This window comes from Penicillium cataractarum, assembly GCF_028827025.1.
Source record: "Penicillium cataractarum strain IBT 29864 chromosome Unknown utg000010l, whole genome shotgun sequence".
Classification (NCBI taxonomy): domain Eukaryota; kingdom Fungi; phylum Ascomycota; class Eurotiomycetes; order Eurotiales; family Aspergillaceae; genus Penicillium; species Penicillium cataractarum.
In genome coordinates, this window is record NW_026622746.1 from 758,062 (window position 1) to 781,138 (window position 23,077).

A 23,077-nucleotide genomic window follows, 5' to 3' on the forward strand; every position below is an offset into this window, starting at 1 on the left:
CTACCTGGCCCATTTTTTTCTTCCATATTTATGACCTGTTGTTGAGATACCCCTTGAATATATCAACTGGCTGTGGCGCTTCCCCCTCCCATGTACATAGTTCGATATCGTTGGGAACATAGATGCGACGGTGCTCATTGATTTACTTATACCGTGACCATCTCGGTTTTCTTTGATTGGGATTTCCTTTTTCTCCTTCATTGACTTGTATAATACAGACAGTTATTCATTTAGTCGATGGTGATCAGGGTGTGGTAAATCTGTATCAGAACTCTACCATGATTGAAAGCTGTCAGTTTTGCCAGCACTTACAGCCTCGTTATTGATTCATCTAATGCCCTGACCGAATAAATATTGTCTTGTTTTAATGCAATTTCGGTCAGTGGTTTAGAATCTTGGGAAACATGTAGTCAATTTAAGCAAGAGGGTAGGCGTTGAGTTAAGCCTCGGGGACGCGTAATCACTGGAGATTTTCTGCTAATCGGCGTCATGTCTCCAAGTCACAACCACTTAGATTTGCACGAGCATGTATTAAGGTCGACTGATCTAGTGCTGTGTCGGGGGTATAGATTGTACCAGTATCTATGAGGTTAATGCGGCATGTTTCAGAGCTATGCTATAGTGATTTTGTATTGAATAGTCGTCTAGTTCAGGCTATAAACTACACCCTTTAGACCTAATCGATCAGGAGACTAGAACATGCGAGGTAACTTCGTCTAGTGAGTCTTTGACATCAACAGACGTTGCCCTCGTCGTCTCTTAGTCCATCTCTTATCCCGAGTCAAGCCGAGTCTTTTACTTCAGTTCCCACCCTTACCTGGACCCCTAAAATTCAAAAACATAGTCAAATGACTCGTTTTTGCTCATCTTCACACTCGACGATATCATCGGCAGTTAAGGGTCCTAGCATGTTGTCACTACCCACCATCCCTGTCATGCGAGTCTGTCGATCTGCGACCAGTCAGTAATCGACAGCCTCGCGGTGACATCATTGTATCGTGGTCGCTCAGCATATCCTCACCGACTGGTCGGCACTGGCCTCCAACAGCTGGGCTGAAAAGTCAGTATGCGGGGTAAATCCACGGCGTGTACAATTTTCTTGTTGCCTTAACGTGATGAATTCCAATCGGGATGCACGGTACACAGCCTGATCTACAGAAGGAGTATTGCCGATGTTGATCTTCACGATCACGACGTGCTTTATTGGAGATCGCCCGCTTGGCTTAAGTCACCCGCACGCCTGTTTTTACGCTCGTCTGTTCGAAGAGAAAATCGTGTGGGACTTGCTTTGAACGACGGATGACAAATAGAAATACTATGGCATACTGTAGCTGGTCCAAAAAATAATCCTATAGCATCCTTTCGACTGGTACTCGACACGCAGCTTTTCATTGTTTTCTGATTGTCCAACGCGGAATGTGTGGGGAAAATACTATTGAAAACCATGGCCTATCTCGGGATGGATCCATGGCACAAGACTCGGTCTATGGAAGTATGTCCAGCGATATTATTGAACTTGACTTTGAGATTCGGGAGGTATGATGAAGTATTGAGTATACCCAGCGAATCAGACGCAAGATCTAGTTTCCGACTATTGGGACTTTGTGCAACCCCGTCCACCAAGCTAGCCATGTGTTTGGTCCATCATACAATGCACGAGTCTATAGTTCTTGCTGGCATTCGTGCCAGCACACTTCGGACAGTCGGAATAACCACGCGCCCTGTGCAACGGTGACAGCGCCCTCACGATGGTCCCCCGAAATAGTCTTCGCGGGTGGCTGGGGCTTACTTCTCCAGGGCGCCTGAAGCTAACAACAATTGACGGTTTATTATTATCGTCGCTAAGCAGCCAAGTCGCCCCCAATACTCGGCGCTATGTCCACAATGGTTCTCACATTGGACCCTTACCTCTATTTTTTTTCAGGGTCTTTTTTCGCCCCAAGGAAGTTGTTGTGTCAGTTTTTCATGTACAATCTCTCCTTCAGGGTCGACCGTCAGGGCGGTCTACTCGCCCTTGCATGGCACCTTTGGTAGCTCGTTACTCCTTTTGGTGTGTTGAAGACACTTTCTTTTTTTCCCTCTTCTTTGAGACACATATTTCTATAGTCTCCAAGGGCTTTGACCGCTACGATCGGCGCCTTACAGCGTCCCTCGAGTCATCCAATCCCATGTGCCTTAACCAAGTTGGGCCGAGCCCTTGGCGAGTGGATCAATCAGCACACCCATGATGACCCCATCGGCATATTCCACACTCCACACTCAGATTAACTTTGAATCCTCTGGGGCGGATCAACCGTCCTAAAAGTTCTCTATCCTGCGGTGCCAACATTACTAACAGCACCGGAGTAGACTAGCCTACCGTATAGTCGGTCCCGTTATACTCTCCAAGGTCATAATTTCGACCCTAAAGGATGTCCTGGCCCTATAATCTCTCCTAAATTAGGTACTCGGCAAAAAACAACGAAGAAACCCGTCTCCACCGACGTATCGCCGCATCCCTCTCCCCCTACTGACCTCACAACTATCTCATGATGCTGCGCCTGTTTCGGAAGTGGACGGCGCCATATCTCGGGGTCTATTTGAATCTGACCCACCGATTGGGCTTTACCCTACGACACTTGACAGCATTGGCCTGACCTCAGCCCCCAGGTAGCTCGAGCATTTGCACGAGCTAGAGCATGAGTGGATCGCAGGAATTAGTCTCTCCCGCATCCCGAATGCACCTGACGGATCTTCTATGTCAGGCGTGCGGCTTCTCGTGCCTTTTTTTTTCTTGCCGTGGTAGGGTCCAGAGTCATACATCCCCTCTCGGACCAATCCTGCCAAGCTGGGGGGGCAATATTGGGCTTGGAAGGTGGATAGGTACCCACGATGTGTTTTTCGGTAATAGCGGTGGGCGATAATTATAAGACCAGCCACCTGCCCTTGTTGGAGAGGGTTTTAGTTTAGAATTAACGCCGAACACCGTCTCCCATTGTCCCGTTCTACGGTCCATAAGCAGATACAATGGGGTCTTCATTATTTTCTTCAACTGCCATATGGGCGGTCCTCTTTCTAGCCCTACTTCAAGTAGTCCTCGGCTCACCACTTATACCAAAGCGAGCCAAAGGACCTTGGATGGGTTTAAACACTGACTTCCCGGACCCGAGCTTCATGAAGGCCGCCGATGGAAAGTGGTATGCCTTTGGAACGAATGGCAATGGCAAGCGTGTTCAAGTCGCGGTTTCGGATGACTTTTCCAAGTGGACTCTTCTCGATATTGAAGCTCTGCCAACCCTGGCAGGCTGGGAGACGGAGAAAGATCACTGGGCACCGGATGTAGTGCTACGAGTAAGTCAATGTCTTGTTCAAACCCGGCCCAGACTTCAGAACTAATACCAAATACAGGAGGACGGGAAATACGTCATGTATTATTCTGGAGAATCAAAGAGCGATGCTCCCCATCACTGTATCGGGACAGCTGTCGCAGACAAGCCCACAGGACCATACGTCCCCAACGAGACCCCACTGTCTTGCAGACTAGACCGAGGAGGCTCCATCGACTCAGCCGGCTTCTGGGACAAGGACGGCAGCAGATACGTCGTTTTCAAGGTCGACGGCAACAGCGTCGGACACGGAGGTGACTGCAACAACGGCGTCGCTCCTCTAGTATCCACCCCAATCTTGCTGCAAAAGGTCGAAGCAGACGGCGTCACCCCAATCGGAGACGCAGTTCAGATTCTCGACCGCAACACCAACGACGGCGATGGACCCCTCGTGGAAGCGCCGAGCTTGGTGCTGCACGATGGAGTTTACTTCTTGTTCTACTCGACCCACTGCTTTACGGATCCCAAGTATGATGTTCGGTACGCTACTGCGACCAGCATCACGGGGCCTTATCATAAGTCGAATGTCGAGTTGATCAAGGGCGGGGATTATGGTGGTCTTATTTCTCCTGGTGGTGCGACGGTGTGTGGATGTGGAGATCGCATGCTGTTCCATGCCTGGTGTGATAGCTCGTTGAAGAAGCGGTGCATGTGGGTGGCGGATCTTCATTTGAGCGGGACGACTGCCACTATTGTTTAGTTTGAGGCTTAGGCTTGACTGGGCGCTTCTGGATTTATTTTTGATTGTTTTGTGTTATATACCCCCTTACGCTCGCTCAGAAATCTTGCTTTTGTCATATACTTCGGTACTGAAATCTATTGTCGTTGGCGTCTCATTAAGATGAGCAACAGATTTGCACAGGAAGCTTTCACTTAATCCACTCGAAGGGTAACCAAAGAGAGTTAGAGAACATACTTCCAATCAGTAGATTCATGGTGATTCGTGGTGATAAAGGCTAATTCTAGAGCACTGTTGACGAGTGTCAAATTATTTGGCACATTATGCGATCAACAAGCCACCAAACTTCAGTCTACTTTTTCTCGAAAGTAAAACAGATAGATAAAATGGTGATTTATTAAATTGTCGATTTTCATTAACGCATTTCTATTCATGATTGTATTACGATTTGTTCTTGTTCGTTAGCTTGGCCTCGGCTTCCTTCTTTGCACGTTTTTTCTCCTTCTCCTCCTTCACCCACTCTGCGACTTCTCGAATCGCCCTCTCGGGGTGACCCTTGTGCTTAAGGAGATATCCCTGGATCTCAGCGGGGGAAAACTCTCCACTGGGTACAAGAGAAGCAAAGTCTTTAGCAAGAGACTCAATGCGAGTCTGCAGCTCGTGCCGACGCCCCTGGACACTATTTGGCTTGTGCTCCTCTGCATGTCCGTTCCCGATCTTCTCGATTGAGCCATTTGCATTCTTTGCGCTACCGTTCTGCGATGGCGGTCTGCTTCCATTTTCACGGCGAGACGATTGACGAGTGCGTTCTTCTTTCGAGACAGAGTAAATTGATTTGTAGAGCTTCTCGATGTCCTCGGAGATTGCTAGCCTGAACTCAATCTGCATATCAATGCGGCCTGCGCGCAGAAGTGCATCGTCCAGCTTTTCGGGGTGGTTGGTTGTCATGACGAGGATACGGCCTTCACTGGCAGCCACGCCGTCAAGTACATTTAGTAAGCTTGAGAGCGTGATGCCGGGTTGCTCTGCCTTTTCCTTTGAGTTTTTCTTGCCAGTATCGTCCGGAGAGGAATTACCGCCCGGCTTTGGTGGCGAGTCGTCGTCTTTGCTGTTAGCAGACTGAGGGAAAATCGATGGTCCTCTGCTGTGGGTGATCTCGGAAGTATCAACATCTTCGACGAGGAGGATGCATCGTCGGGGTAGCTCGGAGAATAGCGAGTAGAGGTTGTCCTCATCCAAGGCACGGGAGCTCAGGTTCAGAAGATAAATCTTTAGTCCGAGCTTTCCTGCCACGGCGAAGCAAAGACTGGACTTGCCCGTGCCTGGAGGTCCAGAAAGTAGATAGCCACGCCGGTAAGGGATACCATGCTCAGCGTACCATGCAGCTGTCCCTTTCTCGAGATAGTTTTCGATATCGCCCAGGAACCCTTGTTTCTGAGTATCATCCAGGATAACTGTATCCAGAGGCCGTGGTGGTCGAGACATGCATCGGTTCCAACTAAATGTAGATCCAGAGGAACCTCGTTGTCCCCGATAAATAATGGTTCGACCACCATCGCGCTCGACAAATTTTTGTTGAGCATCAGCAAGAAGCTTGTGAAGAATAGAAGGATCCCGACCCAAGCATGACAGATACAGCTTCTCGTTGTTGAGCACCCAGCGAGCCGTCGTCTGCTCATACCGGCGGTCCAGCATCAAGAGCCGCCCTTGGTACCAGAAATAGTGACGGCCCTGCGCAGGTGTAAAGCGCAGCTTCTTGTACTTGTCGCGGTTGATGACTCTCATCCAGTAGTCATCGAACGACTCTGCAGTCGTGGAGCCATTAACACCCTCCCACTCGTCATCTTCACTGTCCGATTCCTCGTGGTCGGAATCTTCGTCATCGCTCCAGTAGCCATTCGTCCGGACGCCGGCTAGGAATCGATTTGTATGCTTCGTATGTGGCTGTCGGGACCACCAGTACATGATGTAGTTGAAGATCTCATCATCCAGGCGCACCTCTGCCGTGGAGATGAGGTATGTTTCGAAAAATTGCGTCAAGTACTCCGAGACATATCGCATACAGATACTGAACAAGGCCAGTGCAATAAAGTATTGTAGATAGGCGGCCAGATCAATGTGAAGATAAGAAAGGAAAATGCGGGATATGAAAGTATACCCCGGAACCAGGGCCTCTAAAATGGCCGTGTCGGATTGTGAGAGAGTAACCCTCGTTGACGAGGGGTCCGACTGATTGACAGCCATGGCTGACAGAAAGTCGTAGTAGGATGAAATAAACAGATGAGAAAGATTGTTGAAGAGAGCTTTAAATACTCCAGAACATTTTTCAGCCTCAGCCTTATCCAAGCTTAGACCCCGCATTAACAACTACCACATCGGGCGCCCGCAGCTGGCGCAGCTGGTTTGTTGCAGCCCCTCCCAGTGCTGCCTAACTGTCTGACTCATGCAGTGTATCATCCAAGATATGTGGAGCTGAACAGGTAAAAGGTGCATATAATGACGAGGAGTTGTGAGGACAAGTTTGATGTGCTGCGGAGTTTCGAAGGTCTTAAAAATTAGTACACTAAAGCCCGATCCCGTCGCAACGTAAGTATGTGTAAATTCGATCGCTATCATTTCTTTCAGCATACAATGAATAAGGAAATCCTATCGTACATTGTATCGATTGAAAGAAATAAATTGAACAAATATCAGAAAAACTGATGAGACATTAGGGATAGTTACTCACGCTCTCGATCATCGCCAGGTAACTTATGGTCATAGGCTAGGCAGTCGTGCGGTTTCCTATACTTAATCCTCTGACAAATTATCTTTGACCCTTGGGATGTTGCACTGCCACCTGATTATGTTGATCATTCCTACGACTATTCCTCATTCGCCCACAACTATGCTTACATGCGGCTCTAATTTCGTCGAATCCAATCACGCCGTGTGACAGTACGCCTACGAGCTGATCAGGCGAACGAGCTAATAGGGTGCTCCATAGAAGACATGAACATTTTCTACCTCGATCATTCAAAGACAATGTCTCATTCCACCATTCTTGCATTCAAATAAAAATAGTACCAGCAAGGTGAGACACCAGTACTTAAATTAGAATAAGAAAAGGTACAAAAAAGAAACTCTCCCTCGGGGAATCGAACCCCGGTCTCCCGCGCTTATCGGTGTTAATGACAAGCGGAAATCATGACCACTAGACCAAGGAAGACGTTAATCGAGTTACCGCTCGACCACTTGGTGCTGTTGATATCAGAATCTGACTTTTTGAATATATGAGCCTTCCAAATGCCATCCATATATTGCGTAATACCAACACCCAATCTATGAGCAGCGATCTCTTTCATAACTCCATTCCAAGGTAATAATGGTGGGTTAGGCCAGGAATTCTACTTGGATTTTTTGCTACAATATTTGATTTAATGTATTTACAATATTCGAGATTTCAAGAGAATAAGTTGTGGGCGTGGATTCGGTCGACGTCCGTTGTAGGTGAGATATATATCTCCGGTACTCATGGACCGGCTTGAATGCCTCATGGCATTCCTCCCTCGACCCACTTCCTAATGAGCCTAACTACACATACTGGAATATCCTCTGTTTAAACACTGGAAATGAAAATTATTTATATATATCTGCTCAAACATGGGTATCTATCATAATGTCACCAAAATTGACGAAAAATAGAAAATTAAATGCAAAGATCCAGATGAATCCAGCCAGGCACTACCGCTGCTGCGGGTGATTATCCTTTTCAGCAGAGAAAAGCTGTCCCGCCCACTGCTTAAAGTCCTCAAGTTTCCCCGCTATGGTCCCCCACCAGGTAGAAGCCTTGCCATCATTGTTTGTATCATCATCGCTGGCAGGCTCTGTCGCTGAGGGTGCGTCCGTTGCAGCGGATGTGGGCTCCGAGGGGCCCACAGTGACCGTGGCGGATAACGGCTCTGGAGGATCGGACGGCCGCACCTGCGGTGGTGCGTGTTCATCGGAATGAAGACCTACTGGACTCAAAGGTAGACGCAGCGTGCCGTTGTTTGGTTGTGGAATGACTCCCAATGAGTCACAGAGGATGTTGTACACCTCGATGTTTTCTAAACGAGTGAGTTAGTCTGGTTACTAGTAACCTCCGAGCATAGCCACTTACGGAAAGGTTCAAGGCGGCTGTTAGGTTTATGCGGGAAAGCAGGGCCTCGGGCGATGAAGATCGCACGCATCAGTGGGTGTTCATGGTCGTACCCATGGATACCCTTGGGATGATAGACCTCCCCGGTCTCCAATGCCTTCTGAGCGTCGAATTCCGGTCGTTCAACGATCGCCCAGCCCGTCCGAGGGATTACCCACAGGGGAGCGATGCGATCATTGTTCGAGAAGTGATAGCGTTCAGGCATGGTCTCTCGAGTATAGACCTCCACGGCGTCTGCATACTTCTTGGCTAGCCTTGCTAGTTGCTCCTCCAACATCTCCATATTCTCGGGCTGCTTCGGACGTAGGCCACGAGATGGCCAACCGTCAATTCGCTCAACGAGCTTGAGGTCTATCTCGTCATCCAATTGAACGAGACGCTCGGTTGAAGTCGAAGCCATGCCATGATCCGACACGACCACAATGTTAACTAGGTCAGTGAGATTGCGACTTTCCAGACCAGCAACAATCCCAGCCACAAGATCATCGGCATGGGAAATGGTGGTTCGGATCTCGGTGCTGTTCGGTCCATAATTGTGCCCATCCCTATCAACATCTGGAACATAAGCTGCGATGAACTGAGGGCGGAGCGGTTTGAAATCAGACTCGTCCTCTGGACCCGGCAGATCAAGGAGCTCGAGGACCCGATTGACCTTACGGGGCAGAGCCTCCGTGCCATTATATTTATCCACATAGCTCGGCTCCACAGTACCGATGTGAGCCTCGGACCCCGGCCACATATGAATTCCAGTCTTGATTCCTTGCTTCTCTGCCGTCTCCCACAAGGGCTCAGCGTTCCACCATTTGGGCTGCATGCTGACGGCGGGATGGGTATAGTAGAATTCTTCGTTGAGATCAGGGTCCCAGAAAGTATTACCGACCACTCCATGGCTCTCCGGGTATAAGCCAGTCACAAGCGTGAAATGGTTCGGGAAGGTCACACTTGGAAAGCTGGGTGTCATGTACTGCGGGGAGACACCATTCGCAATCAGCGAATTGAGGGCCGGAGTCAGACCGCGGTCGAGGAAGTCGGCCCGGAATCCGTCGAGCGAGATCAGTATCGTGGTAGGCGCGAATAGTGAGGTACCGTTGGAGAGGAGAGGCTGGACATGTGGATGTATAGCTCGGTAGGTGCTGGAGGCCTTGTACGCGCCCAGAAAGAGGATGAGGAACAGGATGGCGATGATAATGGAAACGAATAATATTCTGTACCATGATGGCCTGGATGGCTGGATTAGAAGAAGAAGGGCGTCAGTACGCTAAGAACAAGAGGTCAAAAGGAGAGTGCCACGAAGATATACCGGCTCATAGAGATAGTCCTCTTTCCCGTCCAAGTCCATCGAAGATCCACTCATCAAGGACGAGGTCTCGTCATCCCCGAGTCCTTCTTCCATCTCATACATCAACTCTCCTTCCTCGCTAACTCGTTCCCGGCGCGATAACCGGGCCTCTTTGCGCGCTCGTCGCCGTTCCCTCTTGCCAATGCGCACATTGCTCCCATTGGGACTGAAGATCCTGCGCAACCCATGAGCAGGGCCACTCCTAGTCAACAGTTTTTCCAGCTCATCTTCATCTTCGAGGACACTTCGATCGTGTTGGGAAAGTTCTAGAGTGCTGCGGGGGTGACGAAGGAACTCGTCGTCATCGGAATCAGAGTCCTGCTCCGACGGTGATCGCAGGGAGGCCGCATCGTTATCGTAGTTGGCCGGGGAGAGGAGGGAGGGACTGCGCGGGTGTGGCATGGCTGGCGAGCGCGTCAGCCGCGGCGTGAAGACATTGAAGCGTGAAGCTTAAAGGGCGTTAAGTTGACTGCCGAAGCAAAAGGGAGATCGGCGGCGGGTCAACCCCCGATCCGCCAAGACTTTGTCTTCAGTCTTCATCTTACAAGCGCTGTGCGGCCAGCTGGAATCGGTATACTACACTTGCTTACTATTTGCGACTGCTAAGTGCACTGGATTGATGGATATAATCACTGAAGAGATCATCGAAGCTCGATGGGCACTCTGCGGAGAATACAGCATGCCTGAAGTCCTGGACAGTGCATTTCTCAGGCTACGACGCCAGAGGAGCAACAAAACAAAACACAACATGGCCCTCGCTCCTGTTTATTGAGATATGCACGAATTATCCCAGAGGGCCAGTGGTTATCGTTCGTCTCTTAGTTGTCAGGACGACTTCACGCTTTCATTCTCCCCGATGCCAGGAAATGGTGGCTACTACTACGTCTCGATCTGAATCTGGAAGCAATGCACATATCGAAAGTCTCGAAGGGTTGATTCTGACAGATGCAATGGAATGTGGCTTTATTCTTTCACTGACGAAGTTGAACGGAATTGTCAAGTCCTTCGACGATCCCTAATCCGGGGTCGATGCTTCTAGCATTCCTGCCGGATGGACGATCAAGGTCGCAACTGTCAGAGACAATCGTCACTTTGAGCAGAACTGGCGCCATCTATACACACTACCGTCCCCGGATGCAGTGGGATATGGCGATTGCCATAATTCTGGAGCATCCCATGGCTTGAGAGTGGCCCTTGAAGCACAAGGACGACTGGCTTACCCGTTCGATCAACGAAAGAGCCCGGTCGATATCGACGACCTTCTTTGACTCAAACTGGAGCAATCAAATTCACGAAAATTGTCGCTTAACTGGCGATATTATGTACAAGAACTCCTCCGTAATACTCATACTCCCTTCTGTCTTTATGCCGACCGTCGAGACTTCCAGGCCCTGCGACTCACCAGGACTCACTACATCTCCCTGCAGAACACCGTCAATTAGCTTATTTGGAACTTCTGTATGTGTATCTTTTGCCGTGTGGATTTTCGGTCTAAACTACTGGCGATCTCCTCCAGCCGTTATCTCAGTGACACATTGTACATTCCTTTATAGCGAATGTGGCATCTGCGGCATCCAAAACGCCCCAAAGGACCGTCACACCTGAAAGCAGACTACCATCATAGCTGCACCCCAGACAATGCAATTATCCACGTTTCACCCCATTGATGAGGTATTCCCCATTGATGCTGTGACGCCGATCGTGATCCGTCCGTTTTCGATGCTATCGATTTCCTATTCGGGACTAAATCACGTGATAATTACTTACCCTTTGCGGCGATGATGGACTCCACCTTTGCTCGCCATTCGCCTGATTATGTCGAGGTCGAGGTCCCGAAGAGCTTCCTATCAGAGATTCACGGTGGAGCTGGCTCGGCCGGAGGCCCAGAGTGACATTGAGGTGCCCACCCCCGGATGCGGAAACCCGCGATGAGTAAATCTCGTCTCATAGCTGTGGTACCGAGGCTCTGTCGAGGGGGGAGAGAGGCACAGGAGATTATTGAGAGGGACATGCGAGAGAAAATTTCTATCTCATGTTACATGGCATCATCACTTACTACACTGACCTGATAGGCCGGATTTGGACACCTTCTGATCTATAAGAATGGCTTCCTCGTCGCCCGGAGACTGGTTCCAGATTTCTTCCCACAGAGCTTCCATCGCATTAGTATCCTCCCCCAGGTATGTTTCCTTCATGAGAAACATCAACTGTATGGAAATAGCATACTAACACCCTGTTCCAGCTTCGTCATTCGTTAGACAAGAAGCCCGTCTTCCTTCTTGAGCCAATCGCTTCAGCTTCATCCTCTCAAGCCATAATGCACTTCTCCTCTCCCCTTCTGGCCCTCCTGGCAATTGCTGCCGGCGTCCAGGCTAGCAAGCTACACGAGCCCCCAGTTCACCAGAAGAGTGCCTCCATCCAGGGCACTGCTGTTAGCACTGGCACCCACCCTATCATGACCGGTACCCAAGGTGGCAGCAACGGTACCTCCGGCGGCAACGGCACTACTGGAGGCGGCTCTGGCTCTGGAGGCGGCTCTGGCTCTGGAGGTTCCGGCTCTGGCTCTGGAGGTTCCGGTTCTGGCTCTGGAGGTTCCGGTTCTGGCTCGGGCTCGGGCTCGGGCTCGGCCTCTGGCTCTGCCAGCAACACTCCTGCCTCCCCCAGCTCTACCGGCTTCCTCCCCTCCAACCCCGGTGCCAAGGTCTCTGTTCCTCAGCTCGGCATGGTTGGCGCTGGTCTTGGCAGCGTCGCCTACGGCGCTCTCATCTTCCTGGCTTAAGCGGGAAGTTAACAATTAATATCTTTTCTTTTCTTGGCTTTATGCCGGCGTTTCGGTCCCTTCACCTTCGGAACTTTATCTTTTCCTCTCGACATCCCTTGAGACTATTTTCGGTTTGATATCAATGGCTGCTGTCCATCTGTCTTACTGAACTTGTGATTTTTGGATGATTGTCGATACCGAGAAGCAATGGACTACTGGGGTGAAGAGGAATGGCGTTTATGGGTGGCTTTGGACTGCGCTCTTTGTACTGTCACTGGATGTTTGGGTGAATATACCGAACTAATATAATTTTAATTCCCAAAATTTTAGAATTAACCAAGCCTTGGCTTCTCTTAGCTGTGTTGTATTGCATTGTGGAATCAAGTCAAAATCAAAATGATTCTAATCGCTCTTGTCAGCAATCTAGGCTGTAGGCTATGACCAGCCAGGCCCACCCAAGTCATGATATCTCGACTAAAACCTTATCTCGGTGGCGAATGCAACCCTGGGACCTGTGACGATTGCATATACTCTATTAATAGTCAGTGGCGTGACGAGTTGCCATTTAACAGTGTCCTGAATGTCGGGAAGTTCGCTTATATGCTCGTAGTATTTCTCGCAGGTACGCGTCATATGAACAAGCTCAAAGTTTGAAATTAGATTTTACAGATTATGGATGCAACAACGTTAGTTTGCCTTTCGGCGAGTAAACCCGAAGAGGCAAACGTTCGAAATAAAGGATGTAGAAGCCTTGCCAGAGGACGGAGATCGCCGCTGCGGATTCCATGATTCCGGTTTTTTCCTATGTCACTTCTTCAAGCTTCCTCAGCGTAGCGTATTGTAGTCGGAAAATGTAGGGACTTTGAAATCTTGGGACAAATGAGGGCAAGGAGAAGCACATACTTCATTTGCGATGCTCCCTCCAAGTCTTCTTGTATTCTTACATCACCTAACCTAATCACCCTACAAGTGCTACACTCAAGCAAGAGCCCTGTTAATCAAAACTGGAAAAGAAAATTAGGAAGTAGATCAAACCAAATCAAAAAGTGCTATTACCTGACACTCAGCTTCCACAGCATCTGCAAATATACTACTTACTACCTTCATTCGTGAACCTACTGACTAGACAACATCGTTTTATCTTCCTGAGAACAAAGATACCCGCTAGACTGAATAGTGGATTTAATTTAAATAAGCTAATAAGAGCCGAGCAAGACTTAAACAACAGGGCAAGGCTACATCCACTCCCTGACCCACTTACGAATCCACTCCTCCTTGATACCCTCAATAGACCTCAACTTCTCACTAAAACTAGCAGTCCCCTGCGTATCCAAGATATTCTCAGATTGCACAGAGACAACCCCTTCAAAGAACTCAATCAGTTTGGCAGCCGGGTTCTTCTCCAAAAGTGCCCGCAGGTCCGACTCGCCCACCTTTCTCTGACTACCACCAGAGGTCTCGATATCCTGTCGTACCCGCTGCACCCACTCGGACAAATCGACAGACTCCATATGTTTACCGCCGGAAATCTGGGAAAGTTCATCGGCGATAGTGGCGATGATGCTGCTCCACGTCGTTGGGTGGAGGTTTAACGGGTGGTAGACATTTACGTGACTTGGCTGGGATTCACGTAGCGCCAGACCAGTCAAAACATCTGCGAGGAGATCGATAGGTACCCAATCGATTCTGTCGAGTGTTGCACCGACAGTATCTGGAACGGCGCCAATCTGCAATGAGCTTTTCACCAGACTGGGGAAATACTCGGCTTTGTTCCAGAGACCAGGTGTGCGGACTGCACCGGCTACTTGACCAACGCGGGCAAAGGATGTGCGGATTCCACGTGTCTGAGCTGCATGGCCCAAGAGCCTCTCAGCTATGTATTTGCTGGTTGCATATCCGTTCGGGGCGGGGGTGTCGGTGGAAATGATACTCTCTGGTGTCAGATGAGAGTCGGTTTCATGGCCCATGACGGAGCTGATAGAGGAGAGGAAGAACAGATTCGGTGCATTTGAAGCAGTTGCAGTGAAATTGATCAGGTTGACCAAGCCTAGCAAATCGGGGTTGAATGATGGGAGGGAGAGGTTGAAGTTCACGTTCCAAGCGTTGTGGACGATAGCGGTAGTTGACTCTTGAAGTAGCTTCAATGACTCTGGTTCCAATCCGAGGTCATTTTGAGATAGATCTGCATGCCAGAAGGTCACTCGGGAAGAGTCTAAAGTAGAGTCCAAATGGTAGAATGTGCTCTTTTGGCGCTGGATTTCAGCACTGTCTGCTCTGCGGTTGAGGCAGTGTATGTGCGAGACTGACGGATCCTTGAGAAGTACATCAAGAATGTATGTGCCCAATGTGCCCGTAGAGCCGGTAAGCAAGACGGTATGCGAGGTTGGAAGATTTTCGCTTGCTGCATCGATGTGAGGACCATCAATCTTGGCGATAAACTCGTTCAGTATTTCCTCTCTTTCTTGCAGTTGTGCTTCCTTGACTGCCTTTTCGGAAACCTGATCATGCTCCATGAGCTTCAAGGTTGCATGTGTGAGACTCGAGAGCGATGGGTGCAGATAGATGAGATTAGGGCTGAAAGAGGGCAGATCAAAGCCACGCTTGAAAGATCGCGTTGCTGTGATGGTCTGCAGAGAGTCCAATCCTAAATGGAAGAAATTCTCCGAGGTCTTGATTTGATCAGAAGTCCACCCAGTGATCGAGGCTAGAGTCTGCACAATGAACTCGGAAATTTGCTCAACATCACTGACACGCCCAGGCCCAGTGGGCTCGTCTTCACCATTCAAGCCTAGGCGATCTGCATGTGCATACAACGTCTCCAGCTCCGAGGAGTACAAAGTCAACGCAGCGGCTCGCTGAATGGTACCCTTACCAGCACGAGGGAACGGCTTGTCAGGAGCGGTGAAGAGGATATGAGTTCGAGAAATTCTGGCATGAGCAGGGCAAGCCTTGTTTGCTTCTTCAATACTGGGCCAGATACTTTCAATGGTAGCAGCCCATTCAGTCGAATGCAGCTTCTGACCACCATATTCAATAATCAAGGAAGCCTGAAACCGCTGTGCACCAGCTACCACAACACCAGTGATGCCGGGGTTGGCGGCCAAAATGTGCTGTTCCATGGAAACGGGGTTTGTCTTTTCGCCATTAAGAAAAACAATCACATCATCAGAGCGAGAGCTCCAGCGCCATAAATCAGACTTATTAGGATCTGGATGGCGGACGAATAGATCACGCGTGAAGAACTCTTCCTGATCTGGGAAGATTGTAAATGGCATCAGATATTTCTCGCTTGTTGGTGTTCGGACCACAACAAGCTCATACTCTGTCTCAGTAGCCTGGCGGAACTCGGCTCCCACATCCGGATGAAACTGGACATACCTCCAATCCTTCGATCGATCTCGTTTATTGACCGCATAAATCGGAGCGAGAAGTCCTACCTCAGATGATCCATAGTGATTGTAGAGCCTGATCTTGGCCGCGACTTTGTCACCAATTGCCTGAGGTAGATCACCGCCCATATAAAAGCAGTATTCCAGATTTTGGGCGCAATAATCTAGAAGTTCTGGCTCTTGTGCCAACTCTTGCACAATTGACGGCACGAGACTGGCCATGTCCATCGGTGTCTGTTTCATAGCTTCAACCAGAGCAGAGGCCGTGGGGAGTCCCGCGGCGGTAGGAAGAATACAAGTCACATTTGCGGGGATATTGAGGAAAGTCAAGCTGGCTAGACCTGCGGCATGGAAAGGCGGCAAAGGCATGAACTGTCTTTTTCCAATGGACCACCCATGTTGGTTTTCAAATCCCTCGGGCGGATATAGGTAGAACATGCGCGTGTGTGCACATCCCGTGGATAACTTCCAGATAATTGGTTTAGGGAGGCCAGTAGAGCCGGAGGTATGAACAATGGCAAATTTGTCGTCTCGATCTGCCGGATAGGATTTGGTATACTCGAAATGTGGGTAATCCGTAGCGAGCAACTCGTCAACACTTGGAATATCGTACACTGACAATGGCAGCGCGTCTAGAATAGCAGTGATAAATGGCGGCCGCGGAACGGGAGCGAGAATCTTCGTGCAATTGAGAGTTTCGAGTAGATGTTTATGGGCGGCAATGCTGTTGCGAGGAGAGGGGAGAAACATGCAGTACCCGGCTTTCACAGCACCCAAGACCAAAGCCGGATATCGTAGGTCATTGGGACCAATATAAGCTAGATTCTCGCCATTGCCTGGGCCGAGAGTTTTTGTCAACCAGTGAGCAATGCCATTGATCGCATTTGCAAATGCTCGGTAGGAAATGGGACGGAATCCCTCGTCATAACTGGTAGGAGACCTGGGGTATTCAGCATACAGCTGATCTGGTCTGACTTTTGCATAATAGTCAACGACATTTGGGAGGAGTTCCTCCTCTGGACGAAATACTGTCATGTTTGGTTGTTCCTGAATGATAGTCCTCGAAAATGCCCCGACCTGGGAACCTAATTATTTAAAAGCAAGTTATTCGCAGAGATGACGCGTTCAAAATAATTTCAGACCCCAAATATCTCCTCTCAAGGCCGAGCCTTGTAATCTATGGGGAATAGTCTAAAAGATGACGGCAAGGCTCGCTCGCACTCGTGTCCCGAACTGCATACAAAATGGGTCGAGATGGACCCACCATACTCGCGAGGGTAGGGAAATTGTCACTACTACAACAAAGAAATTCCGTCAATACACACAGCTTTCTACTGCAGCACCATTCTAGTCTTTCACGCTAAGAATTGGAATGACAGGAATATCCTATGCGCAGCGTTGGGTCTTCAGCTCGCCATATAGTCAAATAGCCAATCACGCACAGGGGGATTGGTGCCCCCACACCGTTGATCGGCATCGCCGCTCAGACCTAGACCTTGGGACTGGAAACAGCTCACATTGCTTGGATCAGCGGCAAAAAACTGGTTCTTCTGGTTCTCCATGAGGAAGTTGAGCCTGGAATTTTAGATTAGATCCGAGCTTAGTAATTGGGGAAAGACAGAGCTGAGCTGATCCACTCCACAGCGCACCTTGTAACCAATTCTATTCTAGAATGGTGCTTACACTGCCTAGTCCCATGCAGCCTTCTGGTCGCATGAGCTTGTGTAACTTGACCAACATGGACTACTGCTTGGCGCGGGGTCTATCGTTGGTGACTTGAAGTGCTACTTACGTGCGTAGGCTAACAACGACAACCGACTCCTGCCCTTTTAGGAAGTAGTATGTTGAGACTTTAAGAAGCAAATACTGAAACTTTGAAAATGCTGAAAAGCATCGAGGATAGCGAAACGCATGTGCAAAGTGCCAGGTGGCACTCGGTGGCTGACTCGATAACGAACAGCTCGTATCGGTGACCCACATTCCCCCACATTCTGTTGCTTATCTGTACATGAATCTGATAATGATAATATCCAGCTTGTCCACCCTCTCTTTACGTGGGCTCTGAATACCATATTGCCTAAATTAACATAATTTAATGCATCAAGGGAATCTCTGATCTAAGTAAAGGGGTTCATTAGAGAGCTGAAGTTATTAGAGATTATGTCTATTGAGTTCAATCAGATATACGACTACCCAATCTGCCCATGCCGAATATAAGAATCTGAGTCCTAGAGGTTATTCTCTCATGCAATATCTACAAAAAGGCTAAACTCTACTTTATGCAAAGAGCCAAAAAGAAATAGTGACATGCCAAAATCTCAAAAATTTTCTATCAAAACAAAGGAAAAGTCATTACCAACGACGCTCTATGCAAGAAAACGAAAAGAACCCCCCCAAAGGTGAAGAAAAAGGAAAGAAAGAAACGCCAAATCACACTCATCAAGACCTCGCAACCCAATTCGCCCACCTACAAGCACAACCCCCCGTCCCCCCATCAGTGCCCCCATATGTCGAATTCGAACTCGAACTCGAACTCGACTCTCCCTCCAAATCATCAAAGATCCCCGACGCAGGATTAATCAACGTGCCCCCAACCCCTCTATCCTCAAGCTGCAACTTCCGATCCGTAACATTATAATGCTGATCACTCTCCACACCATAACAATACAACAACTTCTTCTTCTCCGCGCCCCCGTGCCGATCAAGCGTGATACTAATCGGATACGGGAACGAGCCAGGCCTTGTATAATCCGTCGCGGACGAAGATGACGTCGCCGAGGAAGTAGATGAAGTAGCCGTCGCTGTTGCCGTGGTTGTGCTCGTGCGTGAACTATTCCCGGACTTGAGCAGTGTGTAGCCCATTTTCGACGGCTGAGTCCATATTTGCACGAGGAAGCGAGTTTGAGACCACGTGCAGCGGACGACGGCGTCGGATTCGGTCGAGCCCCCGTTCGTGTCGAGTGGGGAAGAATCGGTTGCGCTGCCGTTTAGAGGGGCGCGGGAGGCGAGGAAGATTGATTTGTCAAAGTACGTGTAGAATCCGTAGTGTTCGTTGTCTTTGCCGCGGTTGTAGAGGCGGACGGGTTGCGATTCGGGGAGTGGGTAGAGTGTTGCGGCTGCGGCTGTGCCGTCCGAGTTCTCGGACGGGGCGGGGATGACGGCTGTTAGGTTTGGGAAGGTTGTTGTGTCGTTGCTTGAGGAGCGGCGGGAGAGCGAGGACGATGTGATTTTGACGGGTGAGAGGATGGTCAGGTAGAAGGGTGTTTCTTCGCCCGCATAGGGGAGGGAGTTCCCGTCTGTTGTGTTGCCTAGGAATGTTTGGTCTGCGATGCTTGGTGGCGAGGGTGATGGATCCCAGGAATTGGTACCTCGACGGGTTTTGCTTGAGATTGGGACTGTGCTGTGGTTGTATGTCCCGTTGCGGAAGCGGATTTCAAGACGGAAGTTGGGCTCGTCTGCGGCGTAGGGCTTGTTATCGGACTGCTGACCCTTGGGAAGGGCGCAGCTCCATAAGGAGGAGGGCTTGATACAGCTCGACCTCTCGAGCTGAGGCTCTGCACCGGCAACTGTAGAGATACCCGTTGGCATGGGTGGGTACCCCGTTAGATTGAGCCACTGCGACTGGACTGGAGTTGTGTCACCCTTTCTGGTCAACGTGAGTGCTAGCACAAGAGCCAGAATCACGATGATCAAGAAGAACATGCAAATACAAAAGTACCAGCGGCGTTTAGTCCGACCTTCACGTCCTGGACGTCCAAAGCAACCCTTTTTGCTGAAACAGGCCCGTCCGCGCCAGAATCCACCAACCTTTCTGCCAATTGCATCCTCCCGTTCTAGTCTCTGACGACGGGCTTCTCCTGGTCCCCTTTCACCGGTGGGATTCATAATTGCTGCTCCAGGGGCTGGATGAAGTGCATATCGTGGAGGCAGAGCTGCTTCGTCTCGGGTGTGTTGACCGTATGCCGGAGCCGGAGCTTGTACTTCATTCATTGAGCTCATTGGAATTGCACCGGGTCCTCCTGCTGCCCGTTGAAATGCAGGTGATATTGGCTCATTCTGATTTGGATTCGGTGGTGGTACATGATTCTCCTGCGGATGCTCAGAGATTGGAAGTGGTGCCACAGGTACAGGGACCGGCGCAGCTCTAGTTGACTCCTCGTGTGTTGGATTTTGTGCAGCAGCAGGAGGAGGTACAAAGGGCCACTCGTTCATTGCTCGTGGTTGTTCTTGAGGCATTTGCGCTGGGGGTGGGGGCTCGTTCATAGGAGGGAAAGCAGAGCCATATTGCGGAGCTGCCCTCTCTATCGGAGCAGGTTCAGGTGGCATCGTGATAGGCGGCTGCATATAGTGAATGTTATTCGTCGGCGGTGAAATAGTGTTGATAATCTGAGGAGCTGGCGCCAGCGCCGGCGCAGGTGCCGGTACTGGGGGTGGTGGTGGCTCAGGCATGACCGCAGGAGCAACTGGAATTGGACCTGGAGGTGGAGGCTCAGGCATAAAAGCTGTAGGAACAGGAGCAGGCTCATGAACACGCACTGCAGCAGGGGGAGGTTGAACCGGTTGCGCAGCCGGAGCATCAGGAACGACTCCTCTAGTCGTCTGCTGTGGTGGCCCAGACAAGGTTTTCTCATGCCGGACCTCATTCTCATCAGTGATACTCGAAGACCAAGAATCCGAGGAACTAGTCGACGCAGGTGAATGTATCTCTTTGTCATGCTCAATACCCCTTGCACCCTCTTCCGTCGGCGAGTCAACATCAATAAGAAGACCCTTATTCCCACCAGAAGGTACAGGCAAACTGCGATCCTTCTGCTGTAACTGTGCCTCAGCAAAGATCAACCCCCGATCCCGAGTTTCCCCTTGATCAGCCTGAAACTGCGCAGCGTAGATCGCCGCTACAACGGACTCCGGCGTGATGGAGCAGATATGATTGTAGCACTCGAAATAGGGTGTTTTTGTTTTGCTCCATAATTCGTGGGCACTGGCTTGATAATACTCCGCTGCTTCGCCCTGGATAGCTCGTCCACCGAATATCATCGATGTAGTGGTTTGCCTCTTGGCCGAGGAGACCGGCTCCTCGTTGACTGCCAGGGAGCGAGACTGCTCTAGACTTTTTTTTTTCCTCTCGCCATTGACTCGGCACAGCCGATTCGGGTGTCTCAGGAGAAAAGCAGGAAACTTCTTTCTCCCACCATTCTTTGTGTGTGCCTTTCGTACTTGGCGCGCTGGGGGCTGTACTCCGAGGAAACGACGGACTGAGAGGAGACTTCTTCCCCAGAAGCGGCGAAAGAAGATACGTCCACCAACCCTGGGATTCGGGTCTAGTCGCCTGGGTGTTGACACTGAGTCTCGTCAAGGGAGCCTGATCATTATCATCCAGAGATTCATGCACATGTCCGTGATCCGCACCGTCGTCCTCAATAAGAGTCTCCACAGACATGGACCGACGTTTGCGAGTCATAGCCGCGAAATGGGCACTCAGGAAATCCGACTCGCCCGTTTTCTTTGTTGAATGCTCAGCTGGTATAGCCGGTACTGGCGGGATATCCGGACCATTCTGCCACAGTCGAGGCGTGGGTTGTGAATAGATACTTGATGTTGCGCGGGGCCGTAGACCTTCCGGACTAGATGTCGACCAGGGGGCATCTTCGCGGGCGGGCGTCACAACGATAGAAGGTGTAAGTGGTGTACCAGCACTGTCTATGTCCCTCGTATGATGCGAGGACTCGTTGCGAGGCACAGACAGACCAATCATGACATGTCGATCAGAAGGGGAGAGACCATGATCGAATCTATCACTAAACGGATTCTCGAGTTTCGGATCCAGAAATGGATTCCCAGTCTCGCTTTGTATGCGGCTAGTTTCCTCGGGAAGCTGATGAAAGGATGCTCTCTTCCTGGAGATATTCGACGAATTCGTAATCACAGAGGTATCATCAATAGTTCCCGTCGAGCCCTTGATCTGCCCAGTTCGTTCCTTCGCCCGGTCCTTGGACAGCAATTTGAGATCATTCAAATCGACAAACGGCGCGGGCCCATCATCAGCTTGTTTCGTTGGCGGCGCCGCGAGTGAAAAGTCCGTAACCAAATTCAATCCGACGGGTTTCGCGACATTCTTCTTTTTCTTCGTGATACCCCGAATACTGTGTCGTCTGTGATGGTCATGTCGATCTCGATGAGACAAGTTTGGCGAACGATTCCCATCCTTTCCTGACTTCGACTCGAGTTTGTGTTTCGTCGCCTTGACGAGGAAGTCGAATGGCCGGGTACGCTCTAGATCTCTATCCTCTGCGGATGAACACGATGGACTCGAGATTTCCTCGCTGATGGGTGATGAGAGGGGGAAGGTTGGAGGGACTGGGACCTGCAGCTGAGGCTGTTGATGTCGTCGAGAAGGCATTTTGTTTGGTGATGTAGGATCAAAGGGACTGTATGCAGATAAATGTGTCAGAGTGGAACTGAACTATCAACGGGTAGATGTCAGTTGTCAATGTTATCTGACAACATACCATGTATCAGTCGAGAAATGCAATGCAGAATAGATCGAAAGATAGACGATATTTGCAGATGACAAGATGCAAGAAGACTGCAGAAAAAATGAGTAACTCTTCCAGGTCTAGGCAGAGGCAACAAAGGAACCAGCACCTTCTATTAATACCAAGACAAGGCAACACCCGAAACAATGCAATGATGAAACAACACCATAAACAGATTGACACAAAGACTAGACCTCCAAACAAAGCACCAAGGAAAAAAAATGCCACACCAGCGTACGCGTACTTGATCAAACAACGCGAAAGAAAAATAATAAGAGGAGAGAGAGAGAGAGAGAGAAGAAGGAGAAAAGGTAAATGAGTCAAGCTTAAACAAAAGTATGGCGAAGCGATGTATCAAAAGAGAGCCCCCCAAAAATTAAAAATAAAACATGTCAAACCAGACAGCTTACCCCCAAGGTCTAGCCCTTCATTTACAAGCCTCCTCTACAAGTAACAATCCCCTAGTCCCAGTTCCAGTCCCAGTGCTAGTGCTAGTCCAAGGGAAACTCCAACATGCACATCATCCCATCCACCCAATCAAGTACCCTGCAAGCTCATCTTCTTCACAAATCCCAGACACCGTCCTGCAGTAGCTTGTCATGCTTAGCGCCGTAATTGGCTCCTCGATCGAAGATCCGAGAGCCAGTGGCAGACCTGACAGTGGGACAATGTGATGTTCAGGCTGGGACAGGGCGGTACGCGCCGGTGGGAGGGCGGGCGCTTAGAGGGACCAATCAACGACCACGGGATGAAAATAGAAGTAGAATATCTCCGAGGGCTTTTTTTAGTCTGAAGAAATGAGCTACCATTTATTTTGTTTTGATCGAC

At 49.8% G+C, this 23,077-nt stretch overlaps 6 protein-coding genes across 6 annotated transcripts; 2 read left to right on the plus strand and 4 right to left on the minus strand.

Annotated features, from left to right (window-relative positions):
- Window positions 1-3,006: 3,006 nt before the first annotated feature.
- N7496_012404 (glycoside hydrolase family 43 protein) lies at window positions 3,007-4,065 on the plus strand (the record flags this gene model as incomplete). Its single annotated transcript, XM_056705317.1, has 2 exons — window positions 3,007-3,330; window positions 3,388-4,065. 2 exons carry the CDS (start codon window positions 3,007-3,009, stop codon window positions 4,063-4,065), a joined length of 1,002 nt encoding a protein of 333 aa, XP_056549215.1.
- A 420-nt stretch (window positions 4,066-4,485) lies between these two features.
- On the minus strand, window positions 4,486-6,288 carry N7496_012405 (BCS1 and AAA domain-containing protein; the record flags this gene model as incomplete). Its single annotated transcript, XM_056705318.1, has 1 exon — window positions 4,486-6,288. One exon carries the CDS (start codon window positions 6,286-6,288, stop codon window positions 4,486-4,488), a length of 1,803 nt encoding a protein of 600 aa, XP_056549216.1.
- A 1,479-nt stretch (window positions 6,289-7,767) lies between these two features.
- Window positions 7,768-9,965, minus strand: N7496_012406 (nucleotide pyrophosphatase/phosphodiesterase family protein; the record flags this gene model as incomplete). Its single annotated transcript, XM_056705319.1, has 3 exons — window positions 7,768-8,132; window positions 8,186-9,452; window positions 9,525-9,965. The coding sequence occupies 3 exons, from the start codon at window positions 9,963-9,965 to the stop codon at window positions 7,768-7,770; spliced, it is 2,073 nt and encodes a 690-aa protein (XP_056549217.1).
- Window positions 9,966-11,880: 1,915 nt separating this feature from the next.
- Window positions 11,881-12,342, plus strand: N7496_012407 (Glycine-rich cell wall structural protein 1; the record flags this gene model as incomplete). Its single annotated transcript, XM_056705320.1, has 1 exon — window positions 11,881-12,342. One exon carries the CDS (start codon window positions 11,881-11,883, stop codon window positions 12,340-12,342), a length of 462 nt encoding a protein of 153 aa, XP_056549218.1.
- Window positions 12,343-13,559: 1,217 nt separating this feature from the next.
- N7496_012408 (NRPS-like enzyme) lies at window positions 13,560-16,748 on the minus strand (the record flags this gene model as incomplete). The annotated part of the gene is made up of 1 exon (XM_056705321.1): window positions 13,560-16,748. One exon carries the CDS (start codon window positions 16,746-16,748, stop codon window positions 13,560-13,562), a length of 3,189 nt encoding a protein of 1,062 aa, XP_056549219.1.
- A 1,404-nt stretch (window positions 16,749-18,152) lies between these two features.
- Window positions 18,153-22,113, minus strand: N7496_012409 (uncharacterized protein; the record flags this gene model as incomplete). The annotated part of the gene is made up of 2 exons (XM_056705322.1): window positions 18,153-20,848; window positions 20,931-22,113. The coding sequence occupies 2 exons, from the start codon at window positions 22,111-22,113 to the stop codon at window positions 18,153-18,155; spliced, it is 3,879 nt and encodes a 1,292-aa protein (XP_056549220.1).
- Between the last annotated feature and the right edge of the window lie 964 nt (window positions 22,114-23,077).